The 17,440-nt window shown below is 37.1% G+C and overlaps 1 protein-coding gene across 3 annotated transcripts in view; it reads right to left on the bottom strand.

Annotated features, from left to right (window-relative positions):
* Window positions 1-1,459: 1,459 nt before the first annotated feature.
* PPM1B (protein phosphatase, Mg2+/Mn2+ dependent 1B) overlaps window positions 1,460-17,440 on the bottom strand; it is a 96,627-nt gene continuing 80,646 nt past the window's right edge. Inside the window, exons 6-7 of one of the 3 annotated variants that reach the window (XM_047851652.1) lie at window positions 5,491-5,535; window positions 1,460-4,763 (exon numbers count right to left, since the gene is read on the bottom strand). In XM_047851652.1, coding sequence (XP_047707608.1) covers window positions 5,491-5,535 — 45 coding nt within the window. In that variant the 3' untranslated portion in view covers window positions 1,460-4,763. Of the gene's footprint in view, window positions 4,764-5,490; window positions 5,536-13,714; window positions 15,493-16,350; window positions 17,417-17,440 lie in introns of those variants that run through there. The other 2 variants (XM_047851653.1, XM_047851651.1) reach the window with 2 other exon arrangements.

Below are 17,440 nucleotides of genomic sequence, written 5' to 3'. Positions count from 1 at the left end.
GGACAGAGAGAGACAGAGCATGAACGGGGGAGGGGCAGAGAGAGAGGGAGACACAGAATCGGAAACAGGCTCCAGGCTCTGAGCCATCAGCCCAGAGCCTGATGCGGGGCTCGAACTCACGGACCGCGAGATCGTGACCTGGCTGAAGTCGGACGCTTAACCGACTGCGCCACCCAGGCGCCCCAACCTTATATTCTTTCTAATAGAAGGGTTTAAACCTATAAATTTCCCCCTGCGTATTGCATTAGCTGCAGCCCCAAATTTTTGGTATGTTGTGATTTTCATTTTCATTGTTTGACATATTTTCTAGTTTTTCCTGTAACTTATTTTTGGTACATGGTTTATTTAGAAGTGTGTCGTTCTTTTGTAGGTTGATTCCACTGTGGTCAGAAAATACGTCTTCTAGGATTTCAATTCCTTAAATTTAGTGGGACTTCTAAGAAGGTAGGGGAATCTTTTCCTTGTTCACTTTCCCCTTCCGCTGATTGGTACGGTTGACAACCAGGCCCTGGATGACGATGTAGCCATGAGATGGAAAAGGTCTCGGACTTGAATCACCACCTGGGAGAAACACACTTACCTGAACACCCATCCTGGTCTATAAGTGTAAGAAATAAGCTTCTAGGATTTGGACCATTATGGGTTTGGTTCTGTTTGCTACAGCAGCTTACCTTACCCTAACTAAAATGCTGCTTATCTTTTTAAGGCTCCCCTGTCTCCCCACTACCCTGAAAGTGAATTTTTTCATAAAACATAATCTGTATTTTAGTTCATACTATCCAAAGCATATCGACCACATCTATTCAACTACTTTCATGTGTTCCGTTAACAGACAAACATTTCATATGAATATAAATATATGTGATGTTTATTGCATCAGCCATGGTTCCTTTTTATTTTTTAAATAAAGTTTTATTGAAGTACAGCATAAATACATTAACGTGCACAAAATACTATCTCTCTATATTTACAAAGCTGTCTTTATGTGGGCCATTCTCGTCCTTTCCATCATTTCTTTCTCCCTTGCTATTTTTGCAGCCCTGGTAACTGAGGAAGTCAAGAAAACAAGACAGAAAAGGCCCCCTGCTACAGAGTGTGGTCACAGAGAGGCCCTTCCTGCATTCAGCTCAATGCCTCTGGCATCGGTCTCCAGAGCCACCTTTCCCCATTTTTAGTTTTAAGGGAAAGAGGATATTATACAGGTATGGAAGAATGTAAAGAGAGAAGCTGTACTGATCTCCCTTCCCAGAGCAAATGCGAGACTCCAGCCAGGGCTGTTGATACACCATTTTAGCATCAGAGTTATTTTTTAAAATATTTTTTTTTTTTTACGTTTATTTATTTTTGAGACAGAGAGAGGCAGAGCATGAACGGGGGAGGGTCAGAGAGAGAGGGAGACACAGAATCGGAAGCAGGCTCCAGGCTCTGGGCCATCATCAGCCCAGAGCCCGACGCGGGGCTCGAACTCACGGACCGTGAGATCGTGACCTGAGCTGAAGTCGGACGCTTAACCGACTGAGCCACCCAGGCGCCCCTTAAAATATTTTTTTAAGACATACATACAGGATGAAAATGGACATGTACCTAAAAAGAGTGCGGTAACAACGAAATAAACAAAAACAAGAAACCACCGGTGTTCACAGAAATATTAACACGTTCAGAATTTCAAAAAATGCATAAATGATGTTTAAAAAACACCATAAGCAAAAACACCACCAGAAATTTGCATGTATGTACAGGAAAGGAGTCAAAGTAAAAACTTGAATTAGCAGAGTTATACACAAAAGATAGGGCCGACAAGAACTTTATTTCCTATTTTATGCTGATGGAAAACAAGAAAACGATACTGAAAACCTAAGAATATTTCTGGGTGGCCCATTGTTTAAGTTACAGAGAAGTGTGGAGTAGGGTAGCAGCCACAATACCAGAAAGGGTAAAGGTCATTCCAATCTGGGGGGGAAAGGTGAAAAATGATGGCAACTTGATATCGGTCCCAGGAAAGGTCCCAGACTAGATCCTTCTAGTGTTTTCTAATTCTTCAGGAAAAAGAACATCATCCACTATGAATCTACAGGTGTGACCTCACGAACTGGTGGGGGGCAGTTACTTGACTAACGTTTTGGGAAATGCAGGACGTCCACAAGGAACGTAAGATCCCACAATATCCTTTATAACCTGGGAGAGATATGGGCTGATCAGTAAATCGTGACATCCTTACCTAACAGGTTGGTTAATACATTGTTTAACTTAGATCCTACCGAAAAGAAGTTTCTAAGGCCTGTGAGAGACTTGTTTCATTCAATATACAAGGTTTACATATGAAACTTAGGAGTGATCGGAAAGGACAAGATAGCTAAGAGATCCTACATGAACCCAAAAAATTCTCAAAAGGTTCATGAATCTAACACAAGAAAACTTACTAAGAATGAACACAGATTAAACAAAACACCAACCGTACAAGTGCGGGATAGGGGAAAAAACGCTTAACAGCAGTAAAAATCGTTAACTTCTGAAGACTCACACAGGACTGTGTGGGTGTCAGCAAAGCTAGTCCAGCCCCTGGGTGCTACACGGATGAAGAGTATTAACTAGCACAAAGGGCAGGAGAGCTCTGCTACTTATGAATGTTCAGCTCTGGGTTGGGTGCTTTCAGAAAGACGTAGAAAACCAGAGTAGTTGCAGGAAAGGGTCTTAGACGATAAAGACAATTGAAGCCGTGCCATCTGATGAGTGACCCGGCGACAGAACAGAGTAGATGCTAGGAGTCACAGTAGCTGCTGTTAAATGTTTGGTCTCAAGAGCTAATAAGACAAATGAAGGGGAGAAACAAAGGACCAGTGAGCCCACTAGAGCCCAAGACAAAATAGATTCTGGTCCTGGAGGGTCAGGCCAGACACTGCTAAGTGGTTTTTCCAACTTTGAGATCCTATAAATGTACACTTAAAGATCTGACCAGGTACAAAATCTGTTACTCTGTTTTTCAAGAACACACAAATGACAATCCTTCAGAACTACTATAACTTTTGAGACTATAAAACTACAAATCATTCAGAATTTGCTTTCTTGGCCACTTTTTATCCCAAATGGACAAATGTGTGTGTGTGTGTGTGTGTGTGTGTGTGTGTGTGTGTGTCTCCCCCCCTTGTTTTACTGAGATACAAGTGAAATGTGTGTGTTGCTTTTTGATGGGAAATCAGTCTAGAAAATGTAATTTATTCTGTCCACTTCCCCCCTCTTATATATCAGCATTGTATAAATTTTTTCTTGGTGAAAGAAACTTCACTAGTATAGGATAGTACACATTTATACTGTAATAGGGGCTACTCTGTCTTACCTGCTATTTTCATGCATGGTCCACCCTGAAAAAGCAAAAAGCCCTAAAAAAAACATACATACAATACAAACATGGGTCATTAGAAAGGAATTCCTTTTACACAGCCAATCTTCCAGGTACATTTAACTTATGGTTTTATTTATATAATTGAGGTTACCTCCAGCTACCTGGAAATGTGTGGTATGGTATGAACCTAATTCTAATCAATTCCAATTTTGTCTTAAAGATATATCTTAGTACACTACAAACGTGCTCTAGAAATAACTACTACATAGCTGAGATTGCCATAAACCGCTTTCACCACTCTTCTCAGAGATTATGCAAAACTTGAATAAACCCATGCAATGCACTAAAGAAATCTGCTACTCTACATACTACATCATGAGATTACCCAGAGATCAAAACATGAAAGGAACTTTTCCATGGCTTTCCCTAAAAGAAATTATCTATTGTCTTTCCAAATTTTTGCCATATTACTTTCTAGAATATTTAGACCAGTTCTTTGGAAAAGCAAGAATTAAACGTGGCAGCCTTTGTGCTCAAGGATCAAACTGGGGTTCCTTTTTTCTTACCAAACTTTCTTGCACCTTTCATCTCAGGGTGGAAATACAATCTCTCAGAAAGGGAATGTACATAGTTACTGTGCAGTTACAGTCATTTACTACTCTCTGATTATCTAAAAGTAAGTTAAATGGAACTGTAATAAAAGGCACCAGAGGGGAGCTTACTTAGGTGATGTGTTTTCCAAAAGTAAAAATTTTTGGCCACTGGAAAAAGTATTTACAAGAAAATACCTGAGCTGGTTTCTTGTGTGACCAAGATATCCACTACCTCGTATATTTTTAAACACATCTTTGACATCATCTAATTAGTTTATAAAGTATCTAATCTAAGGGGGTTAAGTTTTGTATTCATGTAAAACAAGCCAGTTAAAAACTTACTTCCCTTTATATTAACTATAAACACTGAACCTCATTTCAGAAGAGGTCTGGGGCATCACAAATACCAGAATCAAAGATGTTCTTACATGAACATTAAGAGACCCAGGAACTTCTCATTTAAATGGCACTTTTAGGTGAAGGGAAACAATAATGACAGATTCAAGACTGCCTCTAGCCATGAGAATTCTTGGAATAAAACCAAAATCCTGCCCCAAAGCCACAGGTGTTTATCACATGGACAGAGATTTAGAAGGGTGCAATGACAGGTTTTCTTTGCCTCCATTAATGGGCTGTAAGATTACAGGTTAATAGAAGTAGAAATAATGCAATTACACAATGTTGAGTTCATTTTTCTTTCGGGCTAAAAAAAAAAAAAAAAAACCTTCATGTCCTTGTACTTTTAGGGGCTTGGAAGGTCTGCCAGCCACTGCCTTTCTTGTCACCAGAGCCTTGTTGGGTTTACAGATGGACATGCCCGAGACTGCCATCTGGTGGAAATGATAGAAACTGAAATGATTTTGTTGTTAAATGGTTAAGTACATTGTCTACAAAGAAGGTACGAATTAAAAATATATGAAGGAGGAATGTCTCATTCATAACAGCAGTAAGAAACATAAAATTACACGGAACTTACTTAAGAAATGGGTAAAAAATATGAATAAAACTGTAAGACTTCAGTGGGGAGTGGGGGGAGGCATAAAAACACTCATATACATAGAAAGATGTAGCATTTTCCCGGAATGGAGCTCTTCTCTGCTAAAGATATCAATGACCCTCCCCCACCCATTAATCTAAGCATATGACAACTCAATATTCATGGGATTTTTATTTGGTAGAGAAAACTTGGCGAAATTATTCAAAAGCTCAAATGGAGAAACACACATTCAATTTTTGTTAAAGCAGGGTAATAAAGAAGCACCTTCCCTACCAGATGATAAAATGTATAATAAACTATGGCACTTAAGATGACATATTGATACATAATACAAAACACTGAAATGGGATGCCCATAAAAATACAAGCTTATACAAGAATATATAGTATAAGGGCATTTTCAAATAAATGAGAAAAGACTGGCTTATGTATTAGCTGGTGTGAGGGGAAAATGGAAAATACCACATGTAGTATTACCCCAAAGTTCGTTCAACTAGCATTATGTATTTATAATAAAAAGAGCAAAATCATAAAAGAAAATATATGTAAATATTTACTTACTCAGAATGTGAAAAGATTGTCTATGTATACAACTGAAGGTTCAAACTGTTAAAGAAAATGATAACATTCTAAAACTTTTGAACTTTATTTATTTAAGTAATCTCTAATCCAACGTGGGGCTCGAACTCAAGACCCCGAGACCAAGAGTTGCGTGCTCTTCTGACTGAGCCAGACAGGCGCCCCAAATTCTAAAACTTTTGAATATAAATAACCAAGGGATGCTTCTCAAAACTCATCAAATGAAACACCTAAGATCTTTGCAGTTTACTGTCTGTACATTTTATTCAATTTTTTTTAAAAGTACAACAAAAAATAAACCCCATTATATTTTACTTCAAATGGCATATGGCGGATAAAAGGATAATCTTTAATATATTTTTGACCAAAGATAGCTATCCAATACTATTCAGATCAGAGCATCTTAGCTCTCTAGTGCCTCTCCATCCAACCATTGCAGAAAGACTTCATTCTGCCTGTAGGAAGAACCGGGATAGAAACGAAAATTTACTGTGTAACAAAAAGCACAGAAATAAGGTATCATGATGTAAGATTTTTGGGGAAAAAAAACCCCATGGTATTGACTTAGTAGTTTTTGAGGAATTAGGTCTTTTCCGTATTGGTAGATGTGTTTTGTTCTTAGTTCCATCCCTCCAATATCCTTATTTAAAAAGACAAATGATAATAAAATAATTTGTGGCATATTTAAGAGAATGGTTGATTTCCTAAATATATAGAGATCTCACAAATCAATAAATCAGCAGAAAATATGCAAATGAAAAAGGCTTTATTAAAAGATATAAAAATCAGCCAAAATGAGGAAAAAATGTTCAATCTCAGTAGTAATCAAATATAATTGAGAATTAAGTCAAGAAAATATCACAAATTACAGTTATCTTACCCACCAGTTTGGCAACGCGCAACAGTTGAGAGAAAGCAAAAGACACAGGCATTTTTGTATCCTGTTGGGATTATAAATTGGTGCCCTCTCCCCAAAAGGCAATCCAGGACGACTAAATTCACTTAGTTTCTGTATTTTATTTTTTATTTCAAAATTTTATAAAAAATTCAAATATACAGAAAATTGCAGAAAAGAATTATGATATCCTTATCTAACTGCCCAGATTTAACAAACGTTAACATTTTGATAGGTCTTTGGGGGGGCTGGGGGTGGAAATAAAGATCTCACACTTTCCAATGCTTCCAAATAAACACTGTCCTAAATTAATGTGTATCATCCCCATGCATGTTTTATACATATTATTTACCTATAGATTATATATCAAATTCCAAGATTTTGTCATTTTCTGTGCCACTCTTCTAATGCATAATTAAGAAAAAAATTAAACAAAATGGTGCTTTAATAACACTTAGGATTACTTTATACTTATTGTCATAGGGTTTTATTCCCCAGTAAGCTCTACGCCCAACGTGGGGCTTGAACTCATGACCCTGAGATCAACAGTTGCACGCTCCACCGACTGAGCCAGACAGGTGTCCCATAATAGGTTTTTAAGACAGACTTTTTACAAACCTTACATTGTCATTTGTTTTGCTTACACGATAACTTTGCTTCTATGTTAAATCATAGGTAATCATCTTTAAGACATTTTAAACAGCATTGGAGTTAACACGTGTAGTCCCAACCATATGCAAAGCCCCACCGTGGGTCTGAAATATGAATTGCTATTACCAAGTCAGGGCAACTGTGCCAGGACAGATGCCTAGCAGATGGCTACTGTAAGATGCCACTGACCTAAGATGCTTCTCGGTCTCAAAGGTATTAAGACAGTGCATTTTGGAATAAATTTTGGAGATTAATGCTGTTACTTAAATGACGTCCTTTTAAAACCTGCCATTTCTCTCAGCATCACATTTTTAGAGTATTAAAAGAGGGTTCACTGCCTAAGGGAGATAAGCCAAGAGCAACTAGCTGCTGCAGGAGCAGAGGATTCTCCGTCCAGCCTTCCCAGCATTTCACTAAAAACCCCAGGAGAAACTGGTTTATGCCAAAGGGTACTTGTGAGGAGGTTGAGTTATTCTTCCTTGGCAACATCTGCCTTAAATCAGGAAAATGGTCTAGAGACAGTCACTTCAACGGCCCACAAGTTCACATACTTATCGGCCGAGCCGAAGGTGAATCAAGTGACGCACTTAAATTGGGGCCAAAAAATTCAGGAACTGAGAGAAATATACTCGTGACATTTAAAAGAACCAAACTAATGCGAAAAACATGATGAACAAAACATCAAATTTTAAATAAAGACAATCGCGGTCACTGAATTTTCCATTTGCCTCAGGCTTCAACACAGCACGGCAGGGCTCTTTTACTGGTCCAGCCTTACAGGGGAAGGAAAGGGGTCAGAATGACCTCTGGGCTAGTTTAACATGTAAATGTGCAACAGGAACACACAAAGGAACTCTCATAAGCAGGGTGAAAATTCTTCAATACTAGATGCCAAAATGGAAGCAGGCTGCTAAGAAGTAGAGTGTGGATTATTTAGTTGTATTTTTATTAAAGGGAACTACGTTTATGTAAGAAGGTGGCAATGCGTACCTGCCAGGTATCAGCATTTATGAGGCCACAGTAATGAAAACGTTGTGATATCTGACAGGGTTGCGCAAAAAGACAACAGAACAGAATTTAGAAATAAGAAGTGCATCATGTATGTAGGAAACTGGTACGAGACAGGGCTAGCCTGGTGTTGACGCAATTAGCTAGTGGCCTGCCGAAAATTAGATTCCTGACTTCATGCTATATAAAATAGTAAACTCAAGATGGATTAAAATCCTAAATATATGTGCTTGGGAGATAGGATGAAGACTTTACAACTACTGGAAGCAAAGAGAATATGTGAACTTGAGATTGTAATGATTTCTTGAACAAGAAAGACAATAGTACAAACCATAAAAGACTGATAAATAATAAGACCCCATACACAAAGTGCGTGTGCACATATATGTATATGTCTGTATATACACACATATATGTATACACACATATATGTATATGCGTGTATATACACACATATATGTATACACATATATACACACATATGTCTGTGTGTGTGTATATATATATATGCATATACACATACACATACATACTGAGAGAGAGATACTAGGTTTTGTAGCACTTATAAGCAAAGGTTAATATCCAGACTATATAAAAAAAACTACAAATGAGAAAATGGCAAACCAAAAAGAAAAATGAGCAAAGGACATGAGCAATCATTTCAGATGAAACTCAAACGGCCACACATACAGATGTTCGCCTCACATGTAACCAGATATGCAAATGAAGGCATACTATTTCATGTTCACCTAACTGGTAAATTTAAAGTCTGGCAATACCAGCATTAACTGAGAATGGAGATGGACAGAGAAAAAGGAATTTTTGTACATTTCTAGTGGAAATGGAGACTAGTATACACCTTTAGTAGAATGCATTTGCATTATTAACTTGAAGACATGACTACTTAATAACCTAGTGATTTTATCTCTAGGCAAATACTAGAAAAACACTAGTACATGTGCTCAAAGGGACACATGCCAGGACGCCCACTGCATCAGTTTTTTTAGTGGAGAGTTACAAATAGTCTAAATATCCCTTGATGATGAAATGGGGACTACACTGTGGGGTAGTCACACAAAAGAATACCAATGTATTTCTCAACCATTAGCTTGTTTTATAGAAGAGGGGATGTAGAGGTAATAATGTGAGCAAATAAATTCAAACCTGAGGTTGGGAATAACACACTTTCCTCCCCGTAAATACCACTCCCCAACCCCTGGCCCAAATCAAAACTCACCCAACATGGTGGGTGGATGTGGGAGGGAAGGAGTAATGAGGTGGTTGACCCCTCGTGGTGGGTGATATTTGGCCTTTGGCACAACTCCATTCCCCTTCCCCACCTCCTAAATATGTAAATCTGAATACTTGGGTAGATCACAAATCAAAACCTGTAATTCTCATTCACAGTTCAGCCCACACACTTCTGAGTTTCCTTCCTTGTAAAAGAGCGTAGGTCTACTTTCATTTGCCAAGTCATATATACATACACTCTGACCCTGGTGACCTTTAAGCTTTTCAAAGTCAAAGAACCTTTACTCAAATCAAATCTTCTATGGAATCCCAACAAGTACCACAGAAAAAAGCAGAACTGCTCTGGAGGTTGAAAAATGGCACCCTTGTCATTCTAACATTTTAGGGAATTTGAACTACATGAAAATTCTTAAGACTGTTAGTTTATTGTTGAGTATAGATCATTTTAAAATGTTAACTACTGGGGCACCTGGGTGGCTCAGTTGGTTGTGTCTGACTTCGGCTCAGGTCATGATCTCGCCGTGGTTCACCAGCTCGAGCCCCGCATCATGCTCTCTGCTGACAGCTCAGAGCCTGGAGCCTGCTTCGGATTCTGTCTCCTCTCTGCCCTTAGATTGTACTGGTCCTCTTCACTCAAATACATGCCCAAGTATTTTCATTAGAGGTAGATGTTATGAGAAGAAAAATGAATTTGTTGTACAAATTTAATTACTAAAGAAATTACTATTGCCATTATAGACTAGTGTTATTAGTCAAGGGGGGAAAATCCCAAAACTTTGATTCCACCCATATTTGACGTTCATTTATTTTTGAGAGAAAGACAGAGTGTGAGTGGGGGAGGGGCAGAGAGAGAGGGAGACACAGAAACCGAAGCAGGCTCCAGGCTCTGAGCTGTCAGCACAGAGCCCAACGTGGGGTTTGAACCTACGAGCTGCGAGATCAAGACCTGAACCAAAGTCAGACACTTAACCCACTGAGCCACCCAGGCGCCCGATTCCACCCATACTTGAAAGTTACAGTTCTTTTTTGTGCTGCTAGAGTTGTGGATATGAGAGATAAAAGAATTACTAACCTCCTAATACCAAGATCATGTACCCTTCACTCCTGAATTAGAGGAGCATGGCTACCATTTAAGCAGGAAATGATGTATCTAGTTAACAGAAGTATCTGACAGGTAGAATGAAACTAAAACAAAATAAGGGGCCGGGGAGAAGAGACCACAGTCAAGAAAAACAGCAAGTGAGAACAGCAGGGATGTAGTCGCAGCCCGAAAAGCAACTTATTCTGTATCAGTAGCTAGCTGGTTTACTTCTAGACCACAACGTAACACACAATGCACAAAAATAAACACTTGCTTAGCGTTCTCATTAGGGCTTACAGAAAATTCCCAAAGTTGAATAGGAAAACAAAAAAGCAAAAAACAAAACCTTAAAGCAACTGAACACAAAAATACAATGCAAAACAAATTGTTATAATGCCCATAAGAGTTTATTTGCAAAAGCAAGTAACTCTTCAAATTGCTTTGAAGTACCTTAAATTCTAGTTGTAATGACTTTTAGCTTTTGTATTACAAATACAATGGATTTTCTGCACTTTGAGCATTGTATTAACATGTGACACAAACCACAATATGCTAGTTTTTACTTACTACTATTTAGCCACCCAAAACAAAATGTGCTCTAAAATCTTCATCAAATGCTTTCCCTTATTATTAGTTAAATCCGATTAGTTCCAAAATACAAATAAAGGCAATTTGGAAGAGGAAATGTGAATTTGAAATCATTGAAAAATGCAATCTATGATTTGGCAGGTAAAAGAAATTCAATGGCCAAGTTCCAGTTAATTTCAATAACTGAAGTTTAACTCCAGTAACATACGCGGACGCACTGGTCTGACCGCATACTTTCACGCATCCAGAAAACACACAGTTTTCTGATGACCAATTTGTTGTCTAAAAACTAACTTTGTTCATAACGTCAGAATACTTATCTATACAGTCTTCCTTCATCAAGTATTTCAGGTAGCTTAGTTTAGAATATGAATTGGTGAGGCTCTAATTTCCAGCTCAAATGTTGGGCTAATATTATAGTAACCTGTCTCCCCAACTGATGACCATTTCCCTGGTCATTAAAAGCCATTCTGAAGCCTAGCTTGGGGGGGGGGGGGGGGGGAGAGGGGAAGGAACACCTCAGGGGACATGGCAAGCACCATCATTTTCACATAGGAAGACTGACTCATTAATATGGAAACTTCATCTGAGTTTTAAATTTTGCTACAGTTTCTTATGAAGACCAAGGATCTACTTATGTGGTTGGGAGAGAGCCTGACAAGCACTGTGAAGACATCAAAACCCAACTGAATCCCACACATCCCCAAAATAAAACCGACCCAAGGACTTAAGGAGAATTCAGAGTTGCAGTTACTTTTAACTAAACACATTTAAAACCAAAAGCTCAAGCAGTAAGTCTCTTAAGTCAATATTATAATTACCAAGCCTCATAATTGGGCAAGAAACAGGAGACAAATTACGAGTGCTTGCTTTTTTTTTTTTTTTAACACTTCCATGGCAACTTCACTCAACTCTGCTTGAATGTTCAGCTAAGTGAAAAACCTTAACAAAAAAACTTCATAAAGCCCCCCCCCCCCCCCCATTTAATGGTCATTAAAAAAAAAAAAAAGTCCTATCTTTATCCGGCCAACGTGACGTGACATCTCAGGTGTGGTAAAACGATTTAACACAAATCTGTAGTCACCCGAGACTTTGTAAAAGACTAAAATGGAGCTTTCAAGGAGGTCTATGAAATCAGAACTACGTCCTTAACAATACTAATACTTACTATTTTTTCAACATGTTGACACTTGCATGGACTGTGCAAAAGAAATAGTGGGTAATAGTGAAGACCCCTCGGTGTGTATCCAGACAGACAACAAACTAATCAGCTGCTACTGTTCTCTTCGTGCCACACGCAGAGAAAGGGCGGGGGCGGGGGGAGACCTGTTTCACTTAATGGTGTCCTTGATTAAGCAGGAAAACTTTTTTTTTTATTACACCTTTATCCTCGAGTACACATCTTTTGAGTATCTTAGGTGATGGAAAGGGAGGTACCGGCTCCTGTAGCATGCTTGAGTGTGACGGCTGTCACTTAAGCTGTGTGCTGAACTAGCCGCTTTCATGAAGCACCATTTTGCCTTGAAAGAATGACTGACAGACTATGGTTATTCAGCAGACATTTTCTCCGAAACAAATGAAGTAATAAGCCTGTCGCTTAAGGAAAACAACTGACAATATTTGTTGCCGGTGACAAAATTTCACCTTTCAAATGACAATGAGAATTTTGAAAAATCTGTATCCATCACCGTGAGCCTGACAGCTTCCCAATACTTAACAAGACTTTTTTCTGAGGAGATCAGTTATAGTCACAAGAAAATCTTAAACACTGCATAATAATGTGTCAATATTCTAAAGAAAGCACAATTCGATGAAACGGTATTTTCCAAAAGATCAGTGTATGATGTTACAAAATCATGCCAAAGTAGGAGATCCATTCAAACTCCAACAAGATAGAGCAAATGGATTTTAATGTAACAGAGTACGAAGCTGATCAAGTTGCGGATTTCACACTGCATCCAACCTTCAAGAAACTACCGGCTCTGAAGTTCTGACAGTATATCAAACAAAATATTCAAAATTACCTGAAGCTATTAAAATACCCTTTCCACATACGTATTTTTGTGATGCCAGATTTCTTCATATATTTCAAAGTGCCACATTGCAACAAAACGCACAATCAGACCTGAGAATCCAGCCCAACATTAGAGTTTACAAAAACGAAAACAAGTGCTACTTGCCACACGTAATTTTCTAAATTTGGAAAACAATTATTTGTCATGAAACAATGTTATTTATGTTAACAGTCAATTGATTTCATTTTTTGATGAATAAAAATAGTACACAATATAAATGTCTTGGCTTTAATTTCTAATACAATAAATAAAACCCACAAAAGCAGAAGTTCTTTGGGATCTTTGAACTTCAAAAATATAAATGAAAAAAAAAAAGAATATAAACGGGATCTAAGACTAAAATATTTGAAAACAGCTGGACTAGAAAATTCAGATTAGTGGAGACTGAATTCAGGTTTTTTTCTCATTCACACATTATTTGTATGTCAAGGGCCACTAGACCACTTGAAAAAGTGGCATAAAAAATGGTTTTGGAGTGAAGAAGGAATTAGTCAGTATTGTCCTATACAGTTTGGATAATTCCTCTTTGGGATTATAAATCGCCCACATGGCTTTGCATGAAAATTTCACAATAAATATTCCAACTATGTAAAATGTTAAAAAAGAACATTCAAAACTGGACTTTTGCTTTTAAAAATCATACCAAATAGTAATATGTCACACTGTTTTTATCAATTCTTTATTTAGGTAACAAGTTGGTTATGTTCACTGCATTGTATGAAACATCACAATATCTTACTGGAAAGGTACTATCAGTACAGGGTTGGATCAGAGTGGGCAGTATGAACAATAAACCATTTTGCATTCTTCATTCCCTATCTTTTTACAACCCCCCAAACCCGGTAAAGGGACAGATAGCTTTTAACATCATCATGTAAAGCACTTTAACTTACAAGGCTAAAATCTAAGGAATAAATAAAATATATTGTGGCAATAATTCCTTTAGACCAAAAATCAGGTGCACAATAAATCAAATGGTCAGGAAAGCTGTCTGTATTCAAATGGTGTGGCTCTCCAGAAACAGCTTCAGGAAAATGTTACAGAAAATATCATGAATTCCATTTCACACAGGACCAGATGACGACTCATTTTAACTACACACAAGGGCAATTACATCCTGCTGAAACACAATTTAAACATATAGGGATAATGTTTACAAAGCATCCACAACATGTAAACCATGTACAAATGGATACATTCATTGCTTCTCCTACCCCAATAGCTTCTTTTAGATAAATATTTTACTCTTCATGTTCAGCATTAATTGGATTTACTACATGCAAAACTCAAAAGAATTCAAGAATTCAAGGTTATTGTAAAAATAGAATTAAAATAATCTTCAAGTACCTTATGTGATAGCCACTCTGTACCGTGCCCAATGTTATAAAATGAAAGGTTACTGAACCCATGAAAATATCTCTGTAATATTTCCTTAGATCTAAAATAGATAATTTTAAATGTATTTATAGTCATTTCAATGTGATATTCTGAGCTTTTAAAATAACGTAAACAATTAAAAATTATACCAAATTACACACAAAACTTGTATCTTAAAAGCTGAAAAAGTAAAACTATAGAAACCCACATGTAAAACAAAAATCACAATTTACATTATAAAGGCAAAATCTCATCATTTAAAAAAATTTGCAGCAGTGAGATGTCAAAGCAAATTATAAATAGCCATAAATTAACCCATTTGGTTTCAAAAGATTTTCTAGTGAGAGTTGAAGGATGTAGTAGATACATGCATAAAATTTGTGAGGGCTTATAATATTATTGCCAAATACACTTTATCTTGAAGCAGGCAACATTACAATTTGGACGTTATCGGAGAACCCAGTTTGGTAATACAGGTAAAATTAGAAAAAAAAAAATTAAATAACAATTAATAATAAATATATATCCTATAGTAAATTGCTCAAAGGAAATCTCAAGCCACAGAGCTGCAAAAGGCTTCCAACGTGGTGAACTGAGAAAGGAGCATCCCATACAATTCTTTACTCTTACATGCTTATATGTTGTGTGTCTTGTCTAAAACAAAAACAAAAACGAAAACATAATGTATCTTCAGAGTACAGCTAACTATATTCCCATGCACCTTGGGCACAGTTTGTTATTTGTGGTGAAATCACTCCGTTGGTTCCTAGGGCCCAAAGTTCAATACAGGTGTAACCAGTATGCCTGAGGTTGGCGAAAAATACTGCAGTACAGGCAATGCTACAAGTGGCAATTATCAGAAAACACAAATATGAACAAATGGTGGGAAATGCTAATGATTTTCTGCTCATATCACAAAACGGTGGGAATCCACAAGAATATGTTTCCCTTGTATTGAAGCAAATTGTGATTAAAAGTTTTTTTCCCCCAATTTTCAGAATCAAAAGCATTTTAGAAGGTTTATAAGGCTACCATGGGTCTTCTAGATCTCCAGCACCCTACAGGAAGAGAAAAGGAAGAATATTATTATTATTTACCTACACCACTTCCGGGTTGGATTGAATTTCAAAAGAAAACAAAATTAGATGAACAAATTACCTTCCTTTGTTTGAAAAGGCACTTTTACAGAGAGCTGTGTGCAGTGTATACCTTGTGTACACACATGGGTCTATCTAATACAGATAGGTAACTGGTTGGGTTTTTTCCTCCCCTCTCCACCAAATGCCTTCCTCTTTCACAAACCACTTAAAAACATTCTGGCATTGGAAAAACAGATCAAAACATCAGCTACGTTCGAAGATCCAAATTTTCGCCTTAGCGCACGTTAAGCAATTTTAGATACGTGACAAATAGAAACACGAAGGAGAAAAGTTAATGTTCTACATCCACAAAATAATTTAGCTGTAAAAAAAATTTCCCCGTGTGACTCCCGTATCTTAAAAACCTATTTTTAACAATAACAACAACAACAAAAAACTCATATCTGCCACTATGTAAAACATCCTGTGATTCTTGCCTTTGTTAAGAACTGATGAATATTTACAGCAAAGATCACAGTCTTGCAATCTTTAAAACGCTCATCATGGCAATTTTCCGACATGTCTATGTGTGTCCATACTGTCCAAAGATTAGTATCACGAAAGATTTTGTATCACAAAAAGGGGTAAGAAACAGAATGGATTTGAGTAAGCAAGACTTCTCAAAATGTTTTCTTTTAGTTACTGAAAAAAGCCAAGCCAAAAGTTTTCTAAATGGTATATAAATACAAATGAATTTCTAAGGGGCATTTTTCCAATATACCAAACCTGGTTGTTAAAAAAATTTTTGTTTTGATTTAAAAATAAGTACAACATGCATAGATTATTCCACATCACATGCTTTATTTGGACTTGAACACTTATAATTTCATTCTAAACACTTGGTTGACATACATTTTGATGTATGTAGTTAGGCTATACAGAATGTACAAACCAAAGCTGTATCAATAATACATAGATTTTTCAAAAAATAGGTTTCAATAAAGAATACAGAGAAAGGAAAAATAACCACATATGCAATAGCTCAGAACTTCTAAAAATAAAACTACAGAGATGTAAAATATAAACAAGTCAAAGAACACACAAATCATCATCCTTGGAAAAAAAAAAAAAAGTACAGGCCAGCATCTGCCATTCTTTGAGGAACTGAAATTACTAAAGAAAACACAAATTTATTACAAAGCTAACGATGAGTGTTCTAGTATGTAAAATAATGTGAAGCAATATAATTCTACATTAACAAGTTTTTCCACAATATAATGTAATCTCGCTTATCAGTAATCTCTAATCCTGTCTAGTATGACTTTAACTATTGATTTGAATAACTAGTAGCCTCATTTCTGGCATACAATAGGAAATGACATATAACTTTATTAAATTCAAAGTTCTAGAAATAGTCCACTTTAAACTGATAAAGGTGTATGCAAAGGCCTTCTTTAAAAAACAAGGCTATATGAATGTAATAAAACTAGTTGACCAAGGGTTCAAATAACAAAATGGTTCTATAAATGCATACATTACACTTCCTAAGTAAAAACCATCAAATCAAAGATCACAAAAATATTACCACGGAGTCAGGTCACATGGGTTTACCACTCATCTTTGTCCCTGCATCTTCATTATAGCTGTCTAATTCAGCAAGATCACTTTTTGATTCAGTATGGCCTTCCTGCATTGTCACTGGGCTTCCAGCATCACTGTTCGAAGAAGGAGCTGTGGCAGCTTGGTCAGCCGGGCTTTCTTCTCCCTCTACTTTAGCTAGCCTGTAACTAGTCAGCATCTCCTCCAGAAGTTGTCGGTAGTTTCCCCTATGATTAATTCTCATTTGCCTGAGAGCTTCCACCAATTTTCCCTGTGATCCACTTTCCTCTGCTTCCTCGGAGGCCTTTTTTTAAGATTCAAGACCCCA

The sequence above is a fragment of the Prionailurus viverrinus genome, chromosome A3 (assembly GCF_022837055.1).
Source record: "Prionailurus viverrinus isolate Anna chromosome A3, UM_Priviv_1.0, whole genome shotgun sequence".
Classification (NCBI taxonomy): Eukaryota; Metazoa; Chordata; class Mammalia; order Carnivora; family Felidae; genus Prionailurus; species Prionailurus viverrinus.
The sequence above is the reverse complement of the archived record's forward strand: the minus strand, read 5'-3'. Positions and strand labels throughout refer to the sequence as shown.